Genomic DNA, 23891 nt, shown 5'->3' with positions numbered 1-23891 from the left:
TCAGGCAACTTACATCAATGTATTAACTGATGCTTAAAAGTCTATTATTTTAATAATGAAACTTATTAAATCTGATCTGACTGTTAGACCTGCTTCACTATAGAATTGGGGCAGAACACTAGCATTTGTTGAATTCATGCTGGAGTCATTCACTGTTAGGCTAGTAAAAGCAATTTGATGTTTCATCTTTGAAACGTTGCTTGCCTTTGTACTAAATTTTCATTTTGACCAATTGTGCCTGCCCCAGCCTCCTCAAATACTTATGAACTGATCTATACAAAATACCATGTCAGGGACCAGATGAGATGCTCTAATAATAATAAAAAAAGCTTTACCCCTTTATTTTACTAATTTTAAAGTGGATAATACTTTCGTTCTTATTTTGGTTGCAGTTATATGGGTATTTTTGAAATAAAACGTTGATTAAATATTCCCTATTTTAATTAGAAACTATCTGCCAGATGTGGTGGATAATGGCTCCCCCTTGTGGCACAGTCATTTATGTCATTTTTAGATTGCCTCAGAATGTTCTGAGCAGGCCTTGTTTTTAAAAATAAGGGACTCTCCTCCCCACACGCTAAAAAAAATCCTCAGCAGAATTGAATCAACAGCTTCTGCTCCCACCCCCTCAATTCTTTGGCTCTAATAATGATCCTATTTTTATATTTTCTTCACATTGTGCTGATACAAGGTAAAAATACCTGTCTTCTATATTTATTGTGGATCACTATGAAAGTATTCTGAGGAACTTTTACTATCTTGGAATGTTGATAGGTATACTAAAACAACTACAAAAAAACAGGTTTTGAAGTCCAAAATAGTGTAATGCTGGACCAAATAAGTAATATTTGTTTGCATTGAGACTTCTCAGAAACTTATAGCCAGTGTGCGTGGTGAGCCTCCTAAACAAGAAGGGTTTTCCAGACTTAGTGGACTGTAGAGCTCTCTCTTCAGGGAACATGTTTTGGGAAACAGCAGGTTGTTTGCAAGTGAGTTGTTCTTTGGAGTTTTTTAAAAAATTGCTTATTATTACTATATTTGCCTTTTCCTGATTGCAACAGTTTTCATAATTTACGTAAGAGAAAACAGTAATAAGTAAAACATCTTATAGATTTGTTTTTGGCAATATATTTCCTGTTAAGAATAGGCTACTTTTTTCCCTTTGTAGCAAGCCAATCTCAGAATCCTAAGATTTTTTTTTTTTTTTAATTACATTGTATAAGTAGAATATTAGTTTAAACAATTGTTTAATTTTCTGTTAACCAAAGCTTCTCAGATTTTGGTATTGACACTTACTGGCAATGGGTACAATAGGTCTCCTACTTCTACTTTCTTCTTTCCCTTCATAATATTTATAGAGAATATACAAGCGGAAAAGTGATAATGTGGCCATGTTGGTCGTGGGGTTTTGTGGGGAGGGGGAGGAGATTTAGATTAAATATGTTATATTTCTTCTGAAGGCCACTATTTAAATACAAGCTTTCCCACAAATATATAATTATCATGCCTGTCTTTTATTGTGTTCTTTTTGACACATCTATATACCTAAATCAAGAGGAACTGTATGTATCTTTTTAATTCAGTGCATTTCTTTTTTTAGAAAGCAAATATATTTTATTATCATTTTTTATTTAGTTAATTTATTTTTTGAGACTGAGTCTCACTTTTGTCACCCAGACTGGAGTGCAGTGGTGCAATCTCGGCTCGCTACAATCTCCGCCTCCTGGGTTCAAGCATTCTTGTGCTTCAGCCTCCTGAGTAGCTGGGATTACAGGCACCTGCCACCATGCCTGGCTAATTTTTGTATTTTTAGTAGAGATGGGGTTTTGTCATGTTGGCCAGGCTGATCTCAAACTCCTGATCTTAAGTGATCCTCCCGCCTTGACCTCCCAAAATGCTGGGATTACAGGTGTGAGCCACTGTGCCTGGCCTATATTTTAAAGCAGTGACATGTTTTGGCTTTTTTCAGGTTAATTTTTTAACTGCATCAGAAAACTGGTTTGATTAATGTTTACTGAAGTGAATAAAAGCAAATATAGTAAGCTCACATTAAGCGTCATCAGGATGTGAGATTTTCCAGAGAAGTGATTTTTTTAGTTAGTGGAAACGTTTTAAGTACCAAGGTTCTATAAAAATACCTTCATTGCCGAACATATGCAACATAATGCAACTTTATTTTCAGTATTGGTTTGTCATTATGATACAATACTGATGTCTTAGGGCAGCTGCAGCTGTGTTTACCCTTTTCTCCTCCTTCCCCTTCTAAATTTGTGGTTTCTTGTCCTTTATTATTTTAGAGAGTAGTTATAATTGTGCCTAATACAGGAATGGATATGTAAGAAGAGGACATTTTATGAGCCATGGTCTTTGTGACATTTACTTTGATTATTTAGAGATTCTTCTAATACTTATCTGTTACCTCTCCCGCCTCACTGCCGTTGAATTCTTCGCAGTCTGGCATAGTCTGGATAGGTGATTTTTAGAGAATTGAGGCTTGATTTTTTGTGTGTGATATTGTAGATATAATTTTATCCTATGTAATAGGTGAATTGTGGATATTTGGTATATAGTTTTGCAACAAAAGAGGTGTCACCAAAATCAGGAATTATTTACATTTTTGTGAAAAGCATGTGGATTTTATTCTTACGTTTTAACAGTGTAAGTACCATCATTTATTTTATCAAGCAGTATATGCTTTTTAAATTGGAAATGCTATGTGTAACTTGCCATGTTTGTAACATTTAAGTTAATGGTTACAACTGATGGATTTGAAATATTGTGTTATTAAACTAGAAATTTGTATGAAATGATATATAATTAAAAGTTAAATTACAGTGTATTTTAAAATTTAATACTTTTACAGATTAAGATTTTGATGACTTCAATTTAATTTTTAAAATTTGGTTTATGTTTATTCAGGTGGGTGATCATATTTTTATCTTTACTATTGGATAATAAATGTTTTGGAAGATCATTGCTGTTTGTTTTAAACATGTGATAGCTAAGCAGTTTTTATAAAGGGCAATTTCCTAATAGAATTTATTTTTGGTTTTATTAGTGGGCAAATGGGATCTGCCTCACGGTTTTTGTACATTCTGGTTAAAAGAGAGAGACTTATACTTTTGTTATAGTAAGTTATGTGTGAAAGTGAATTTTACATATCTATATGTTTTAGATGTATTTTGGCATGAGATGGGAAGAACTAACTAAAAATTCAATTAAGATAATTACCAATATAATCTGAGTAGAGTCTGTATTACTTTAAAAATTCAGGGTCTCTAAAAAATCCTTTGAAATAGTTATGAATTTTAATAGGACCATACTTAATCAACAAAAGATAAAGCCTCTTCTTAGGTAGTGCCCAAAGTACACAGAGAATAGGGGTAAAAATCACTTTTTCATTTATTCAGTCTTTTTTTTTTGAGACGGAATCTCGCTGTGTCGCCCAGGCTGGAGTGCAGTGGCCTGATCTTGGCTCACTGCAAGCTCCGCCTCCCGGGTTTACGCCATTCTCCTGCCTCAGCCTCCCGAGTAGCTGGGACTACAGGCGCCCGCCACCTCGCCCGGCTAGTTTTTTGTATTTTTTAGTAGAGACGGGGTTTCACCGTGTTAGCCAGGATGGTCTCGATCTCCTGACCTCGTGATCCGCCCGTCTCGGCCTCCCAAAGTGCTGGGATTACAGGCCTGAGCCACCGCGCCAGGCCTATTCAGTCTTTTATGTTAAAAAATTTTAATGTTTAGGTCTATACTAATTTGGACGTGTTTTATTTTGAAATAAAAAGCAGTATTTGTAAACTTGGAAATTAATGTAAATGTGTAATTTGAAATGAGATGGCTAGGTCGGTAATACTTCTTCAATCAATGAAATAATTATTCTAACCTGAAATAGCAACATCTGGTCAAAACAAAATTAGTAGATAAAGTTCTTGAGTCATGACACAACATATGATTTGTCTGTAATATTACCACTCAAGTTTTACCCATTTTTTTTCCTGTTACTCAGTGATACATGTTTTTACTCACATTTAAATACATAGATTTTACACTACTGTGTTAAAGGACTGTGTTAACAGTTAGTTCTGGTTTTCTGATTATTATATTTATCTTCTACTCTCTATAGTTTAATGATGTTATAGTTTTTTGGTTTTATTTCATGTATAGTGTGACTTTTTAAAAATACTAGACAAATGGAAAGTTTAGTTGTGCTTTGTATTTTAGAAGAATTCACGTAATGAAAATTCTTTCCTAACAGTCATCCCCTCCCCACAAGATAAACTGCCCCAATTATTTAGCTGATCGTTGTTGGTGCTGTGATGTAGTAGGACGAACCAAGTCAGTGGCAGGGACTTGATTCTGGCTTTGTTAGAACTAAATGTTTTAGGCATCTAAACAAGATAAGGAAATTTATGCACAGAGAATGTACTTATTTGTGTGAAGTGGAAATATATATAATTTGACTTTTTTTTTTTTTGGTCTCTCTGTGTTGCTCAGGCTGTTCTTGAACTCCTGGGCTCAAGTGATCCTCTTGCCTCTGCCTTCTGGGTAGCTGGGATTACAGTTTCGTGCCACCACCCCTAACTCTAATTTGACTTTTTAGATATATTTCAAAGCACTTGGAAAATTTGTGTTTTACAATATCAGTTGTTTGATTTCACTTTCTAAATGGCTATTGCTGTTGTCTCTCAAAACTCCTTATGGTCATTTGCAGATACAAAACTCAGAATCTCAGAATCACTTAACAGACTTGATGTGTTATATTCTGGTAAATGTGCTAGAGTTCAGATTGATACCCTTAGCCTCTTTGTTAGACTGTGTTATAGAGATGCATAGACTGGATTTCTTACTGTGTTGCTATTAATGCATCTAAACATCTAGAGTCTGAAGACTGTTGTAGAGTTAGGCTTTAACTTTTAGCTCTCTTGATATAGGAGATGATAGGAATTTTTAGGAGACAGGAAAAAGGTGAGACAATGAGTACACAATGGGGGCACAAGCTCCAACTGTTCTTTTTTTTGTTTTTTGTTTTTTTTTGAGACAGGATCTCGCTCTGTTGTCCAGGCTGGAGTGCAGTAGCATGATCACAGCTCACTGCAGCCTGGACCTGCCAGGCTGAAGATATCCTCCTGCCTCTCAAAGTGCTGGGATTACAGGCCCCTAATTTTCTAACTTGTAGGAATGGTTTGTAGTTCTGATAAGTCAATTTGTAAGTTTAGGAAAACTTAAGCTTGGATATCTGGTGAATTTATTAAAGAATTAACGTCATTAAACTGCTTTGCTGATTATGATAACAAATGAGATTCTCTGTCTTAAATGATTTTGTTTTGAAAACATATGGGTTGGATTTACTTTGTTATATTGTGATACTCTGACCAGCTGTGATTGTAACGATTCAACTTTTGATGTGACTATCTTTTATAATCTGTGTCTGTGATGTGATAAAAGTTGACCATCCATGTTTGCCTGAAATACCAAGACTTTCAGTTTTAAGACTGATAGTCCTGGGCAAACTGGGACAAATTGGTCTCCTAAATTTGGTGTCTACAAAGGCTAATCCTGAGAAAGAGACAATTACAATTTTGCTTATAATTTGGTTATCAAAAGGAGTTGTTTTGCTTGAAGACAGACTCAACTTGTTTACTAGTGTTAGTATATGAAAACACGTAGGTTTCTTTGTCAGGATTTAAATATGCTGGCAAAAAATGTCATTACCAGTGAATCTTGAGGTTCAGATGGCTTTGTTTTGGCTCTTTGAATGCCACCCATTTACTAGCAATATGGCGGGTGAGTTTATATCATTATCAAGTTTTCTTCAGCAATCTGCTGTAAAACATTCCAGTTAAGGAAATCAAAGCTCAAGGAACGTAAATAATTTCTGAAGGTCATGTAGCTGGTAGATAGCAAAGGCAGATTTGGATCTTAGGATTCCTGATTCTTAACCTCCCCCCCTCCCCTCCCCTCCCCGCCGCCCCCACCCCCCCCACAGAGTCTTGCTCTGTCGCCCAGGCTGGAGTGCAGTGGCACGATCTCGGCTCAGTGCAAGCCCCACCTCCCAGATTCACACCATTCTCCTGCCTCAGTCTCCCAAATAGCTGGGACTACAGGCGCCTGCCACCACACCCGGCTAATTTTTTTGTATTTTTAGTGGAGATGGGGTTTCACTGTGTTAGCCAGGATAGTCTTGATCTCCTGACCTTGTGATCTGCCCGCCTTGGGCTCCCAAAGTGCTGGGATTACAGGCGTGAGCCACTGCGCCTGGCCGTAATTCTTAATTTCTAGTAGTTTCTCATCAGAGTTAATAATAGATATATAAACTGGTTTCTAGTTAATATTGTAAGATCAAAAAAGAAGAGCATCGCTGGTGGCCTTTTAGACATATAAGCCACTGGTGATGATTAATGTTTTCAGAGGGTCTACTTTGGAAAATTTTGATGAAAAGATATGAACTCATTTTACTTTAGGAAAATGCAGCCAACTTTGAAAAATACACCAACTTTTGAATATTCAGATAATGAGTTCCTCTGTTCTAAGGAGATGTTAGTTGTCTAGAATTAATGCTTATTTGTCTTAACTGTGTTTTCATAAGCAGTGTGTAGGAATAGTTAGAGAAAGTAAAATAGCTTGATTTAGTGCAAGTTTTATTTTTAAAATGCCTTATCTGTTACTGTTCGTAAAGTTTTGTTTTGTTTTGCTTGCCTCCTTATGATATAATATTCTGAGATAAAAATTTATTGTTACAAAATGATAGCAAGCATTATGTGTAACTTTTAATTAAATCCATTTTCTTCAGGTAAAAATAATGTATTTAACTTTTAATTAAATCCATATTCTTCAGGTAAAACGAACGTATTCTCATGGTACTTACAGAGCTGGCCCAATGCGACAAATAAGCTTGGTGGGAGCAGTTGATGAAGAAGTAGGAGATTATTTCCCTGAGTTCCTTGACATGTTGGAAGAGTCACCATTTTTAAAAGTAAGAGATAATCTGTCCTGGGATTAGAGTTTTTGTTTAAAAAGGCAAGAAAAACCAATATGAGTAATCTAAATTGTGAGTGTTTCTTTCATGCTACATGCACTATAAATGAATGGCTGTTTCAGAAATGGAAACATTTTGGTTTATTTGAACTGGAGGGAAGGAGAGCAAGAGATGGGAAACTCACATAATTCTTGTGTGTACATGTGACATCTCAGGTCCTGATTGTAATGGCAAAGCTAAGTGGTGGGCCATGAAATAACACCTGTTAACACTTTAGGAATTTAGGTTCCATGTGTTTATCAGCTCTTTATAAACTAAGTACTAAAGGATTTAAGAAGTACAGGAAAGATTCTACTACAAATGTTTAAGACAAAGGAATGGCAGTTTACCATTGTGGAAAACTGGCCTGCGAAATTACACATCCATATTTTAGCCTTGGCTGTACCTGTCTGGGTTGGGAAAGCCATTTAAACTTTCTGGGCTTCAGTTTCATCATCCATAAAATAACATGTTTAGACAATGTAGCCAAAGGCCCCTTTATTTTATTTATTTTTTTGAGACAGTCTCACTGTGTGTCCTGGCTGGAGTATAGTGGTGTAATGTGGAGCCCTGACCTCCGTGGGCTCAGATGATCCTCCCACCTCAGCCTCCCAAGTACCTGGGACTACAGGCACATGCCACCATGCCTAGCTAACTTTTGTATTTTTTGTGGAAATGGGGTTTCACCACGTTGCTGAGACTGGTCTCGAACTCTTGGGCTCAAGTGATCCTCCTGTCTTGGCCTCCCAAAGTGCTGGGATTACAGGTGTGAGCCCCTGTGCCCACCCCCACAGGCCCCTTTAAATAATTTGTAGCCAGATTCCTTTTTTTTTTTTTTTTAAAGCCTCTTCATTTTCAGAAAATATTTCTTGTGAGCTGCTGGGGCTATCCCACTGAGAGAGGAATCTCTGAGCTGTGTAGTTAGGTTAATTATTTAATCAGTAACTCAAAGGTCAGTGCAAACCTGCACTGAAATTCAGAGTCCAGGTAAGCTGTGGAATGTGACAAGATTTCTAATACTCACCACATAATCTATAGGACATCTTTTCTTTTATCACTTCTGTTTGCTTGTTTTTACCCTGTATGTGCATGTATCTTTTTCTTCCCTTTCTCTTTAACCTTGTTCCATTCCTTTTTCTCTTTTCTTTTTAAACTTTTTGTTCTTTTTCTACTTCTCTCTAGTAGTTACATAATGGAATTAGGTTGCATTTATTATTGAATTATATTTAAAAATTACCAAATATTATTTAAATGGTTGCTTCAAATTTAATTTTCAAAGTACATGAACTAAATGCATTATTTCTCTTTTCCTTCCGCTTCTGCTTCCCCTTCCCCTTCCCCCTTCCTTTTTCCTTTCCCTTCCCCTTTCCCTTCCTTTCCTTTGACAGGTCCTGCTATGTTGCCCAGCCTAGTTTTGAAGTCCTGGGCTCAAGCAGTCTTCCTGCTTCAGCCTCCCAAAGTGCTGGGATTATAGACGTGAGCTACCCGCACCCAACCTAAATGCATTGTTTCTACAGAAATTTGACAATCCTTTTTGAAAAGGGGGTGTGTGGTGAATTTTAAAAAAAATTTTTTTTCTCAACATTCCATGGACAGTGGCCCTCAGTTTCCTTCCTTCTTTTCTCTGTCTCTCTCTCTTTTTTTTTTGGTTTGAGACCATCCAGGCTGGAGTGCAGTCATGTGATCTCGGCTCACTGCAACCTCTGCCTCCCAGGTTTAAGTGATTCTCATGCCTCAGCCTTTCGAGTAGCTGGGATTACAGACACTACCATGATCCGCTAATTGTTTGTGTTTTTACTTGAGTTGGGTTTTGCCGTGTTGCCCAGGCTGGTCTCAAACTCCTGAGCTCAGGTGATCTGCTTGCCTCAGCCTCCCAAAGTGTTGGGATTACAGGCGTGAGCCACTGTGCCTGGCCACCTTCTTCTCTTTTCTCTTCCCGTTCCCCTCTGTCTCTTTTCTCTTTCTTTCTTTATTTCTCCCTTCCTTCCTTCCTTCCTTCCTTCCTTCCTTCCTTCCTTCCTTCCTTCCTTCCTCCCTCCCTCCCTCCCTCCCTCCCTCCCTCCCTCTCTCTCTCTCTCTCTCTCTTTCTTTCTTTCTTTCTTTCTTTCTTTCTTTTCTCTTTTTTCCTTTCTCTTTCTTTTCTTTCTCTTTCTTTTCTTTCTGCTAGAGGTGAATCATACCTCTAGCAGGGTAGGGGGACAGAACCATCCAAGCATAATTATTTTCTTGGTGTGTTTGAAACAATTTTTTGAAGCAAAGTATATCAATATATAGGGATATATTCAATATGTATTTCAGGTGCTTAAGTAAAAAGCTGTGAATGAAAGTGTGTTTGTCAGGGGAACAATGTTATTATTAACATACACTTGAAGATACATTTTGAAAATAATTGCAGTCTACATAATTATTTGTCTCCAGTGTACACTGCCATGGGGGACGCTATCTAGTCTAAAATTACAGAGTCGAAAAGATAGTGATGATGGTCCCATCATGTGGGTTCGTCCAGGAGAACAAATGATCCCTGTGGCTGATATGCCAAAGTCACCTTTCAAAAGGAAAAGGTATGTTGTATACACATTTTTATTGGAGGAGATGAGTGTTTGTGTGTTGGGGTGTGTATGTTAGTTCAAAATTGGAGGAAGAAGGAAGGCAAAGTTTAGACCATAATTGGGATATAAATTTAAAAATAGTGATACATGCTAATGTAATTTGTTATAAAACCTAAAATGTAAATAGGGCATGAGAAATGTAGGCAAATGACAAGAAATCGTAATGATGAATGGAAAAAATGTCATAAAATATAAACTATTTTGGAATAAATTTAATAATATTCAGAACCTGTGCTAAAAAGACTAAAACATTTTGTGGAGGATATAAAATAAGATCAGAACAAATGGAAAGCCTTACTGTGTTCTGGATTGGATAAAAATAATAGTTTTTAAAATTTTTTTACATTTCAATTGGACTCACACTTCCATTCCTGGATAAAATGATTTTAAAATTCATAAGGAAGTAAATTTTTCAGTGAAAGAGAAGATAAGTGAGGGGGAGCTTATGATACAGGATATTAAAAGTTACTATAAAGTTCAAATAGATCATTGGAATAAGAGTCCAGAAATAGATCTAAGTATATTGGGAACTTAATATATGAGATAGGTGGGAAGAGGAAGATGTATTTAATGAATAATGCTGGCATATTTGGCTCTCATAAAAACAAAGGCGGCAGAGCCCCTACCTTATACAAGAAGTAAATTAGAGAATTAAGCATCACAGATAAAACAGTTAAAATATTAGAATAAAATTGTTTAAGCCTGGAGGAGACCTTCCTAAGCAAGACCAAACAATGCAGTGACAATAGTATTTGGGAGGGAAGTGACATCAACAATGACGTTCAAAATTATGATAGACTGGACTAAAACATTCGGAACTCATGACAGACTAAAGTTAACGTCCAAAGAGCATTCATTCTCAAGTGTAAACAACCGAGTAGAAAAATAGACCTCAGGCAGTTAAGTTTATTTTAAAAGAACTATGAGATATTTTTATTCATTATATTGGCAAAAATTATTAATATAGCAATAATATTATAGGCTGGTAGGTATGTGAAGAAACAATTTTTTATATATTGTTGACTGGAGGATGAGCTGCTGTAATTTTGTGAAAGTAATCCAGCAATAGATCATAAAATTTAACATAAAACTCTTTGATCTAGCACTCCTACTTTTGGGAATCTATCCCAAGAAATAAAAACACGAAAGGTAAATAAATTTGTGGTAAGAAAAACGTTTTAAAAGGGTCCGAATGACTGTCAACAGGGGAATGGTTGAATAGATTTCATACATTCTTATTAAAGAGTATAGTGAGGCCAGGTGCAGTGGCTCACGCCTGTAATCCCAGCACTTTGGGAGGCTGAGGTGGGGGGATAGGGGTTTTACCATGTTGGCCAGGATGGTCTTGATCTCTTGACCTCTTGCCTGAGGTCAGGAGTTCGAGATCAGCCTGGCCAACATGAGGAAACCCCGTCTCTACTAAAAATACAAAAATTATCTCAGCGTGGTGGGACATTCAAGAGAATTGCTTGAGCCTAGGAGATAAAGGTTGCAGTGAGCCCAGATCGAGTCACTGCACTCCAGCCTGGCCGATAGAGCGAGACTGTGTTTCAGAAAAAGAGAGTATAGTGAAATAAGCCAGGTGCAGTGGCTCTTTTATGTAATCCTAGCACTTTGGGAGGCCAAGGTGGGAGGATAACTTGAATCCCAAGAGTTCAGGACCAGCATGAGCAACATAGTGAGATGCTGCCTCTACAAAATAAAAAAATAAAAAAAATTTAGCCAGTGTGGTGGCACATGTCTGTAGCCCTAGCTACTTGGAAGGCTGAGTCAAGGACTCCTTGAGCCCAAGAGTTTGAGGCTGCAGTAAGTTATGAGTACATCACTGCACTCCAGCCTGGGTGACAGAACCAGACCCTGTCTCTTAAAAAAAAAAAAAAAAGGCAAAATAGTTAAAGTTTTAAAAAATGTCTTGATCTAGATGGATATTCATGACACTTGAAAACAGCCAAATGTAGTGTAATGTATCTAGTATGATTTTGTCTTTATCCAAAGAAATAAATAACAGAATCCTCCTATGTGTGATTGTGTATTTATGTGAGCACAGAGAAAAGTGTGGAGAAAATGTACATTTGTACATTAGGGTAACGTCAGTTGGAATGGATGGAGATGATGCTAGGAGAGATTATAGCCTTTTTTGTTTTTGTTTTTGAGACTGAGTCTTGTTCACCAGGCTAGAGTGCAGTGGCACAGTCTAGCCTCACTGCAACCTCCGCGTCCCGGGTTCATGAGATTCTCCTGCCTCCGCCTCCCGAGTAGCTGGGACTACAGGCACGTGCCACCACACCCAGCTAATTCTTGTATTTTTAGTAGAGATGGGGTTTCACCACGTTGGCCAGGATGGTCTTGATCTCTTGACCTCATGATCCTCCCGCCTCAGCCTCCCGAAGTGCACAGGTGTGAGCCACCGCGCCCGTCCTGATTATAGTTTTTTCTTTAGATACCTAAAGGTGGTTTTACTGGTTACAGTGATTATTAAGTTAAAAAGAAAATGGGGAAAAAGTCATTGAGTAAACTCTGGGTTGCATGATGGCAGGGACTTTATTGGGTTTGTTACTAATGTGTCTCTAACACCTAAACACAGTGTCTGGTGCTTAATATTTATTGGATGAATAAAATTTTACAGGTTAATTTATAAGTTAGTAGTAAATGGTAAAACTGATGTGTTCCTCAGTGATTCTTTTTTTTTTTTTTCTTTTTTGAGGCGGAGTCTAGCTCTGTCACCCAGGCTGGAGTGCAGTGGTATAATCTCAGCTCACTGCAACCTCTGCCTCCGCGGTTCAAGTGATTCTCCTGCCTCAGCCTCCTGAGTAGCTGGGATTATAGGCGTGCACCACCATACCCTGCTCATTTTTGTATTTTTAATAGAGACAGGATTTCGTCGTTTTGGCCAGGCTGGTCTCAAACTCCTAACCTCAGGTGATCCACCCGCCTCGGCCTCCCAAAGTGCTAGGATTACAAGCGTGAGCCACTGTGCCCGGCCCCCTCAGTGATTCTTAATTTTTTTTTTTTTTTAAATGTATGGATCATTTTGAGAATCTGAAAGTCTTTTCTCAGAACAATACAGATAAATACAAACTTTTAGATGTAATTTAAAGGGGTTCAACACTACCTTGAGGAACTTCCGTTCACCTCAGGGTATACAAGCCACCGTATATGCGATAATAGTTTAACAAAAACAGTGTCAGGCATTGTGCCAAGTGCTATATAGTCTTAATTCATTAGAACGTGGTATTTATGCAACTAAATTTGTGGGTTTGAGAACCTGTTAGGTTTCCAGAGGAAGCAACACCATCTGGCATTCTGACACATGTAGAACATTAATCACGAAGAGCCAAAAAAAAAAAAATCATTTTATGTGTATGTGTAATAAGACTGTAATGCAGGGGTGCACACAGAGTAGTTAAATAACAGAGATTAAGGGTGGGAAAGTAGAGAACCAGTTAGGAAGAGTGAGCCCTGGGAAGACAGACAAGAATGAGAGGAGACAATTATGGGGGTAATACAGAGTTGCATCTGGAAGAAACAAAAACCATAGAGGAAGATACATAAAATGATGAATCTCAGCCAGAGAAATTCTTCTTACCCTTTCCTTGCTTACAGCAAAATTGGAGAGGTTTCAGCAATGAGTGAGGCTAAGTAGGCAGCAACTTCTGTATGCATATGCATTCTAGAAGGAAAGTGGTAGAGGACAGGGCCAGTGGGAAATGGCTGTCTTCCAAGACAGAGCTAAGGTTTTCCTTTCTACTTCCAATAAACCATGTATATTTTGTGGAAGCACTTATTGCTGGGTGTTTTATTGCTAAATCTATTTCTTTGATCCTTCCCTCACTAGACAGACTATAAACTCCCACGAGAGTAGGGTCCTCTTCTGTCTTATTTGCTATTGTCTCATTCACTGGCCCCAGTTCCTAGATAGTACCTAGCACATAGTATGTGTCTTATTAATATTGAATTAATGCATTTTTAAAAGTTACCTGTTTGTTTCAGATATATATCTATCTATCTTGTGTAAATACCCAAGAGATTTGAGTGGGGGCATGGTACCAAAGCCCCAGGTAAAGATTCTGTGTATAGGGAAACTTAGGTAAACAACACCATTTGTAATTTAATTTTTTATCCGTGTATTTCCTTACAACTGTTACTTTTATGAAGGTATATTAGAAAAATGAGGGTATTGTATGTGTGTTTTTGTTTGTTCTTGTTCATTTTAAAGATAGAATTTGATTTGAGAGCAGATTTAATATCTTTTTGTCTGAATTATGTGATTATTGAATGTTTGATGGCAATTAAGTGTCACTATATAAATGTAATTTTCTTTTTTAAAAAAACAGAACTACCAATGAAATAAAAAATCTTCAGTACCTACCTCGAACAAGTGAGCCCCGTGAGATGCTCTTTGAAGACAGGACAAGAGCTCATGCAGATCATATAGGACAAGGTTTTGAACGACAGACTACAGCTGCTGTTGGAGTGCTGAAGGCTGTGCACTGTGGAGAGTGGTATGTATAACTACTGCTATTTTAATCAAAGAATTTCTTGGCTTCTACAATTTTTCTTGGAAAATCTTAATCACTCCTCCTTACTGTGAGAAAAAAGTTGCATTTTTTACCTGTATTTGGATATCTTAATTGTATAATTGTACTAAAGATTTTAAATTGCTAGAATCTGGCTGGGCAGGGTGGCTCACACCTGTAATCCGAGCACTTTGGGAGGCTGAGGTGGGTGGATCACGAAGTCAGGAGATCAAGACCAGCCTGGCCAATATGGTGAAACCCTGTCTCTACTAAAAATACAAAAATTAGCCAGGCATGGTGGTGCACGCCTGTAGTCCCAGCTACTCGAGAGGCTGAGGCAGGAGAAACGCTTGAACCCAGGAGGCTGAGGGTGCAGTGAGCCGAGATCGTGCCACTGCACTCCAGCCTGGGTGACAGAGCAAGACTCTGTCTCAAACAAAAACAAAAACAAATAAATTGCCAGAATCTAGGTTTAAACATTTGGGTTAACTGAAATAATTAATTTCATGTTCTAAGTGACATAGATGTGAAAAAAAATTAAAAGGAAAACTAAGGCTTACCTGGTGCATACTGTATGCCTGTTTACAAATGTCATTTAATTTAATTTTTCTCAACTACGTTTTGCTCCATATTTATCATATAAGGAAACTGAGGCTCAGGGCTGTCAAATAATTTTTTTTACAGTCATATAGTTAGTAAATGGTACAGCAGAGACTGATTTCAATCTGATTCCACACTGTTCTGTTTTCTCTTCCTCCTGCTTTTCTGTACCCTTTCTGAGGTTTGGTTTCTCTTTATTATGTATTTGCTTTTCCATATTCTTTTTTTTCCAGCTTTGCTTACAAGTTTCACTTTGAATATTTTGACAGATTAAAAAATGGATTATTCTTTTAAATATACTTGAGATGTCATCTCATACATTGTTACTTTCCATTTATTAAATGGATAAAACATATAAAGTAAAGTTACTGTAATTTTGCGGCTGGGTGTGATGGCTCACGCCTGTAATTCCAGCACTTTGGGAGGCCAAGGCGGGTGGATCACCTAAGATCAGGAGTTCGAGACCAGCCTGGACAACATGGTGAAACCTCATCTCTATTAAACATACGAAAATTAAGCCGGGCGTGGTGGCTCACGCCTGTAATCCCAGCACTTTGGGAGGCCGAGGCGGGCGGATCGCGAGGTCAGGAGATCAAGACCATCCTGGTTAACACGGTGAAACCCCGTCTCTACTAAAAATAGAAAAAATTAGCCGGGCGTGGTGGCAGGCACCTGTAGTCTCAGCTACTCGGGAAGCTGAGGCAGGAGAGTGGCCTGAACCCAGGAGGCGGAGCTTGCAGTGAGCCGAGCTCACACCACTGCACTCCAGCCTGGGCTATAGAGCAAGATTCTGTCTCAAAAAAAAAAACAAAAAAAACGAAAATTAGCTGGGGCCAGGCGTAGTGGTTCACACCTGTAATCCCAGCACTTTGGGAGGCTGAGGTGGGAAGATCACGAGGTCAGGAGTTCAAGACCAGCCTGACCAACGTGGTGAAACCCCATCTCTGCTAAAAATACACACACACACATACACACACACACACACACACACACACACACACAAATTAGGCGGGCATGGTGGCACGTGCCTGTAATCCTAGCTACTGAGGAGGCTGAGGCAGGAGAATTGCTTGAACCCAGAAGGCAGAGGGTGCAGTGAGCCGAGATGGTGCCACTGCACTTCAGCTTGGGCGACGAGAGCAAAACTGTCCCGCCACCAAAAAAAAATAATTTTGCTTGCTTAGATTTTTGTTTTCCAAAATCGAGTATTGTTTGGGTATGAAATGTGAGTTGGAATATGCTATTTTGCTTATTAGAACCATTTAAATTTTTTTTCCCCCCCAAGAGACAGGGCCTCACTCTGTTGCCCAGCCTATAGTTCAGTGGTGCTATCATGGCTCACAGCAGCCTTGACCTCTTAGGCTGAAGCAAGCCTCTTGCCTCAGCCTCCTGAGTAGCTAGGACTATAGCCACACACCACCACATCTATAAATTAAGAACAATTAAGTCAACTTTGTTGATAGTGAATGTGGTTCACGTCTTTTATAGTCTTACTTATTTTTGTCTACTTGTTAATTTGCAACTTTAATACTGGATTTGTCTTTTTCCTGTCAGTTTTTCTAGTTTTTGCTCTATTTTTTCTTTTGTGACAGTTTTATTAAGCCATGATCACATACCATACAATTCACCCATTTAAAGTGTACATACAGTTGAATAGTTTTTAGTATATTCACAGAGTTGTGCAACCACCACCAAAATGATAGAACATATGATAGAACATTTTCATCACCTCACAAAGGAACCACAGCCTTTAGCCATCACCTCCCCAATCCTCCATCCTCCATCCTCCATACTCCCAGCCCTAGGCAAGCACTAATTTACTTTCTGTCAGTAGGTATATGTCTGTTCTTAACATCTAATATAAATGGAATCACATAACGTGGTCTTTTGTGATTAGCTTCTTTCACTTAGCATAGTGTTTTGAAGGTTGTTCCATATAGTTTGAAGCTGTGTTCTTAGGCAAGTACACATTTAGAATTGTTATTCTTGATAAATTGACCTATTTTTTCATTATAAACTGCCCTTTTTATCCTTGGTAATATTCCTTGTCCTGAAACTTTGTTAATACAGCCAATTCAGCCTTCTTATGATTTGTATTTACATGCTGTATCTTTTCCCATGCTTTTTCTTTTAACTTATGTCTATATTATTGTTACATGTAGATAGATACATAGTTGAGTCTTACTTTTTTTAACCCAGTGACAATCTTTGTCTTTTAATTGGAGTATTTAGATTATTTATATTTAATAGAAATATTAGTAAATTTGATTTTAAATTTACCTTCTTGCTTTTTCCAATTTGCTTCTTTATTCCTTTTTTACCCGTTTTCTTGTCATATTTAAGCATTCCATTTTACCTCCATGATTTGGTTAGTAGCTTATAGCACTGTGGGTTTTTTTGTTTGTTTTTTTTTTTTAAATTTCATTGTTGTCAACTTACCACAGTCTACCTTCAAATAATATTAGACTTCTTTATGTAATGTGTAAGAATCTTTCAATAGTATACTTCCAGTTATTCCCTCCCCTTCACATTTTCTGGCCTTTGTGCTAATTGTCTTGTATTTTACTTTACGTATGCTATAAACCCCACGATGTATGTTATTACTTTTTCTTTAAAGAATCATTTCTAAAGATATTTCTTTAAATGAGAATAAAACCTCTTTCATATTTATCGTTAGGTGTGCTATACATTCCTTTTCATAGATCTACATTTTCATTTAAGTATCATTTTCCTTCCGCCTGAAGAAATTCCTTTAGCAGTCTTTGTTATGCTGGTTTTCCGGTGACAGATTCTCTCAGCTTTTGTTTATTTGAACATGTTTTTATTTCACATTTTTGGAGGATATTTTTGGTGGGTATAGAATTCTAGATTGACTTTTTCTTTTAGTACTTTAAAAGTAGTCCATTCTCTTCAGGCTTGCATTGCCTTTGATAAGAAGTCTATGATCATTTTTATCCTTCTTTCTCTGTATATAATGTATTACATGATTCTCAGATTTTCTTTTTTATCACTGGTTTTTAGAAATTTAGTTATGATTTGCCTTCATATGATTTTTTTTAATGTTGTTTGGAATTTTATTCCAAAATCCATTTTTTAGCATCTCTGTAAAAATGTATTTATATATTCCTAATTAATTGAAGAATTTGAGAATTTTTTAGAATTATATTTAAAGGGACGAGTAACCTCAGCAAACACCAAGTTTATTATATTGGTACTTTTCTAATGAAATCTCTTAATTTATAAAGTTACTTAAGAGTTTTATGCTTCAGTATAGTTATATGTATCTTCTATGGAAAGAAAATACTCCCTTTTCCTCACATTTACTTCTAATTTTTATGTAGTATTTTCAACTTTAGCACTTAAATGTATGAAGCATTAATCTTATTCTTCAAATAGAACACTTAATTTTCTTGGTTTATACAGTTTACCAATTCAGATCATTTCAATTTTCCAAACTCTTGTGACAAATATTTATACAAAATGAAGTCAGTTTTTAATCTCTGTCTAGGTTGAAAGTCATGGTGTTGGCTCTTTCTTTAAATATGTGAAATGGCTTTCCAGTTAACAGTTTATTTGTAAGACAGTACTATGGTATTGACCATAAACCATTTTTGCTTTGAGTTTAATAAGAGCTCAAGAGAGTGAAACATTTATGGCAGATTCTTGTTATCTCATTTTCTTTTTTAGGCCTGATCAACCCCGTATAACCAAAGATGTAATTTGTTTTCATGCTGAAGATTTCTTAGAAGTAGTTCAACGAATGCAGTTAGATTTACATGAACCTCCACTGTCCCAGGTATTTTTAATACACTTACTGTCTTACACTTACTGGTTTAGCTTTTATTATGAAGAGTCTTATTTGTATTGTTTTATTATTTTTTAGTGTGTCCAATGGGTTGATGATGCAAAACTGAATCAACTGAGGAGGGAAGGCATTCGCTATGCCAGGATTCAGCTATATGATAATGACATTTATTTTATTCCAAGGAATGTTGTTCATCAGTTCAAGACAGTTTCAGCTGTATGCAGTTTAGCATGGCACATTCGGCTCAAATTATATCACTCAGAGGAGGACACTTCTCAGAATACAGCTACTCATGAAACAGGCACATCATCAGATTCCACATCATCTGTTCTTGGACCTGACACTGACAACATGGTTTGTGCTGTAAGCAAAGCCTCCTTGGATTCTGTTTTTTCAGATAAACTTCATTCTAAATATGAATTACAGCAGATTAAACATGAACCTGTTGCATCTGTAAGAATCAAGGAAGAACCTGTGAATGTTAATATTCCTGAAAAGACTAGAGCACTGAATAATATGGATGGCAAGAATGTTAAAGCAAAATTGGATCATGTTCAATTTACAGAATTTAAGATTGACGTGGATTCTAAATTTGAAAATAGCAACAAAGATTTAAAGGAAGAATTGTGCCCTGGAAATCTAAGTCTAGTTGATATAAGGCAACACAGTTCAGCACATTCAAATCAAGATAAAAAAGACGATGACATTTTGTGCTAAATTTGCATATAGCATCTAAAATCCTTTTTTAAAAAAATTTAATAATGTAATAAAGATTCATGAATTCTGAAAGCAAGCCAAGGACTTGCTCCTATATCTGTTACAAAACATTGTTTATGTAGCTTTGTAACATTCCTCAGTGCCTGTCCATAACTGTGAAGTATTAAGCACTTAGGGCCAGATGCACTGTAAACATTGCAGGTTTAAACATAAAGGAGTCTTTAAAAAAAATCATTTACGTTGGAATTTTAGGTTTTAGAATAGAGCTGACATTAACATATATATAAATATATATATATTTTGTAATATGAGCCAGAATTCTTTTTCAACAATTTAAAGCTTTTCCATAGAGCTTATTTATATCCTTTTTTTTTTCATTTTAAATGTGTCAGCACTGTAGTGTAAATAGCTTTTAAAATATCTTTTTAGTGTGATTTATACTGAAATGTGAGCCACTTAATAAAGGTTCATATTAATAAATATGTTTTCTGTTGAGTCTGCAAAGACAAACTGACAATTCATTTAAGTCATTTGTTTGATATGATTCTCTGCTGGTATATCCATTTAGTGTGGTATTGGAGTGCAAATGTACATAAGTCAAATCCAGTACATATTTAAATTCCCCACGCTGTGCTGGCTTTTTTTTTTTTTTTTTGGTATGGAGTCTCATTCTGTCACCAGGCTGGAGTGCAGTAGTGCAATCTTGGCTCACTGCAATCTCTGCCTCTCAGGTTCAAGTGATTCTCCTGCCTCAGCCTCCCGAGTAGCTGGGACTACAGGCACGTGCCACCACACCCAGCTAATTTTTTTATTTTTAATAGAGATGGGGTTTCATCATGTTGGCCAGGATCGTCTTGATCTCTTGACTTTGTGATCTGCCCGCCTTGGCCTCCCAAAGTGCTGGGATTGCAGGCATGAGCCACAGTGCCTAGCCTGTGCAGGCATTTTTAACAACCAAGACTCAGTTAAGAAAGTGTGCATCTGTGTGTGTGTGAATGTATATATGTATATCATATTTGCATAATTTTCTTAAATTGCTGAATAAGATGAATATGTAAAATTCCTTAGCCCTTTTCCCCAGAATACATTGAAAAATTTTTATATTAAACTATTAAGAAAGCGGTGTAGGTAATAGAAACAGTTTTAGAAAGTTAGGAGAAACAAGGTATGTTAATGATAACAAAGCCTTCTAACTAATGAAGTTACGTGGCCAGATTACATAGCCTACCATAGATTTTTTTGGTTATGTATGGAGTGATAAGAAGTATAGAGAATTTTCTTACTAATAAGTACCTTTACTAAGTAATAGCTGAGTATAAAATCTTTAGTTACAGAAAGCTTAATTGTGAGCAATTAAAATCCTTTTACATTTTTCTTGCAGAATGGGAGAAAAATATGGCAAATACAAAACTGTAAAATAAGGGCAATGACAATGACTCAACTGCCATGTACAGAGATGTAACTAACAAAATAGTTTGTGGTACCTCATCTCTCTCAGGATCCCCTCCCTACCCTAGCAAGGCAAACAACTTGGAATACTTCCTTTTCAAAAGAAGTTCTAGACATTAAATTGAGGTAGGAGACAGATTGCCAGTGCCTAACTACCGATGAGTAAAACAGACTCTTTAATGATAGACTCACTATTTGACACTGCTTCCACTATTGTAATTAAAAGTCAGACAGAAGTCTTTGATGTATGTGTTGCTGTAAGAAACTTTGCTCATTGCAGATCTATTTTGTTTGTTTTTGGTATTATTCTGGGCGCATACTTTGGTTGATGACTTTCAGTTGGGGTTCTTTGTGCTGCCTTTTGGGTTACTGTTGGTATTTCCATCTATAGTACCCATCAAAACTGCTCATATTTCTGGTTAGGGTGAAGCCATTTAGGAAGAAGCATTTTACCAGAACAAATAAAAGTTAATTGCAGCAATGATGTCAGTTCTGGCCCCTAGATTAATAAAAGGACAGGCAGATATCATAGGAAATTTTCATGGTTTGTAGGAAATCAGTGTTTGCAACATAGGAAGTTTCATGGGATAGGGAAGGTATAAATCAAGATAGTAAGAGTTTTGTTTTATATGTCATTGTCTTACCGTGCTCCCCACCTATTTAATCTTCTGTTTTAAGCTAAATTTATGGATTTGCACCTACCCTTTTGAGTGACAAAAGTTCTTAACGAACCAGTATTGAGAAATGAGAAGGGATGTGATTAAAATGGTTTTCTGTTTCTCTTTAAAGTTGAAGAACGATATATTTAACAAGAGATGTGTTTTATTTCCAATTTTCCAGTAGCATATATGTAGATGCATTGAGGTCATACTGTGAGAAAATGTCTTTAGGGTATCCCTCCAAAATATGAGCCTTAAACTTTTTAACTTAAAGGAAGGCATATCTAATAACAACCATAGTGGTTGCTTTTAGGTATAGTTTCCTATATAACCTATAGTCAGACTTATCTATAATATGAAAACTAAATTGTTTTAAAATGCATACATCGGCCGGGCACGGTGGCTCATGCTTGTAATCCCAGCACTTTGGGAGGTCGAGGCGGGCGGATCACAAGGTCAGGAGTTTGAGACCAGTCTGGCCAACATGGTGAAACCCCGTCTCTACTAAAAATACAAAAAAATTAGCTGGGCCTGGTGGCGTGCGCCTGTAATCCCAGCTACTCGGGAGGCTGAGGCAGGGGAATTGCTTGAACCAGGGAGGTGGAGGTTGCAGTGAGCCACGATCGCGCCACTGACCTCCAGCCTGGGCAACAGAATGAGACTCCTTCTCAAAAAAAAAAAAAAAGCATACATCTCTGAAGGTAAAGTATAAATCAGTGGGCTCAAGATTTGCAGGTATAGCCTTGTTATTGCCTTCAACAATGCTTACGTTCCTTGTCTTACGGGTTATAATTTTCAAATCCTCTTCAGATACAATCTGAGAACTTGTTGACTACCTTTGTTACATTTAAAAATTTTCTATTTTAATATTGCATTATATTAATGGTTTTATAGTTAGTACATTCCAGTTCTTTATCTGAAGAATATTGCTTTTATTTCCAGTTTCTTGGACCAGAACAATAAACTACGTAAGACATAGTTTCTATATGGTCATATACTATATAGAATAAAGAATTGTTACGTAAATTATTAAATGGGTATACAGACCTTTACATAAAAACTAAGGTACCTCAGTGGAATCTGCTATAGTGCTTCCCCCTCCCCACCCCTCCATTTTGTTTATAACCTTTTAGCTATCTAAATAATACATATTCCATACTCAGGTTAGCTGGTTAGCTAGCAAAAGAATTAACATTTGTGATATTTACTTGCAAACTTTACTGAAGCCATATTCATTATCTTCTTTGTCACCAAGGCTGTTGACCTTAAATAAACATTAAGTTATCTTGCACAACACTGTATATGTGTGTGTGCATGTGCCTGTTTCTGTGTACATTTGTGGGAAATAATTATGTTTGTTTCCACATGTATTCATTTTTAATCCATTCTGTAACTTTTCTGGGGGGGGGGGTTGGTCATTGAGGGTAGGGAAGGTTTTATATTTTAAGTTGTCGTTAAGGTATTTCATTAGTGTTCCTGAGTGTAAAACAGTTTTTTCCCAAATACTTATGGCAGATAAGAGCATTTTTGTAAATAATAAATTAGCACCGTTTGGATTAAATTTGCATTCAGTTGTTTTTTAGACAGGTTCATTGTCATGTAAAGCAAATATCTCAAAATTTATTTTGCATTTAGCAAAGGTGCAAGATTGTTTTTGGAGTTTGAGAGATATTTTCCTTGTCTTCCATCTTTCAATAAATACTAAAATTGATAACCACAATCTTTTTACTTTTGTAATTATTTTCTTAAAATTGACATTTTAATCTTGTCAACTTTAAAAGTTCTTTTCTGTCTTCAATAGAAACCATAAAATCTTGAATTGACTCCAATTTGAAAATCTTTTTTTTTACTCTTAAAGCTAACTCTCAAAAGTTGACTTACGCCAACAGAGACAGATATTGAGGATTATCTTAAAAAGGTCACTAAACCAGGTATGGGTGCTGGGAATGGTACGATAAATACCTCTCTTGTCCCACTAGATGTAACGATTGGGAAGACAAAAGCGACATTCTTTTCAAAATACTTTTAGACTGCATGATGGGTTTTAGGTGTGGTAGAATAGATCTTACTCTTTCTCTTACTTGATGTAACTACATTTATATGTAAACACAATTGACTGCATTGCCTGTTCTATGAAAGAGTCATGTTTGAGGTTTGGCACTGACAGTACACTTCAGATATGATAATTAAGGGGACAACTCAGGAGAGCTTGTAAGTCCTTTTGTCTTCTATCCTGGCTTTTCTTTTCTTTCTGTAACCCAGTACATACTACAGATGGAAATCATTGCTTTTTAGAACGTCAAGCACACACAGCCTAAAAACAAAGCTGTCTTTTCCTCGTAGCTTTATGGGTGTTGTATAGCAGTCATATCTCTGCTGAGAGCAGGGAAGGGAGGGGAAAACATCCTGCATTTCAGGTTATCTTCCCTTCCAGCTCTTCTTGGACTTCAGACCCAATCAGGGAATATGAATGAGCTGAGAACAAAATATGGGCTGGGCGAGTAGAATTTATGTTAACTAGAA

General features: G+C 36.8%; 1 protein-coding gene across 1 annotated transcript in view; it reads left to right on the top strand.

Annotated features, from left to right (window-relative positions):
• RSBN1L (round spermatid basic protein 1 like) overlaps positions 1 to 23088 on the top strand; it is a 100963-nt gene extending 77875 nt beyond the window's left edge. Inside the window, exons 4-8 of the mRNA XM_025380329.1 lie at positions 6833 to 6970; positions 9431 to 9573; positions 13956 to 14123; positions 18426 to 18534; positions 18622 to 23088. Coding sequence (XP_025236114.1) covers positions 6833 to 6970; positions 9431 to 9573; positions 13956 to 14123; positions 18426 to 18534; positions 18622 to 19260 — 1197 coding nt within the window. The 3' untranslated portion in view covers positions 19261 to 23088. The remainder of the gene's footprint in view (positions 1 to 6832; positions 6971 to 9430; positions 9574 to 13955; positions 14124 to 18425; positions 18535 to 18621) is intronic.
• Positions 23089 to 23891: the final 803 nt, after the last annotated feature.

This window comes from Theropithecus gelada, chromosome 3 (genome assembly GCF_003255815.1).
Source record: "Theropithecus gelada isolate Dixy chromosome 3, Tgel_1.0, whole genome shotgun sequence".
NCBI lineage: Eukaryota > Metazoa > Chordata > Mammalia > Primates > Cercopithecidae > Theropithecus > Theropithecus gelada.
The sequence above is the reverse complement of the archived record's forward strand: the minus strand, read 5'-3'. Positions and strand labels throughout refer to the sequence as shown.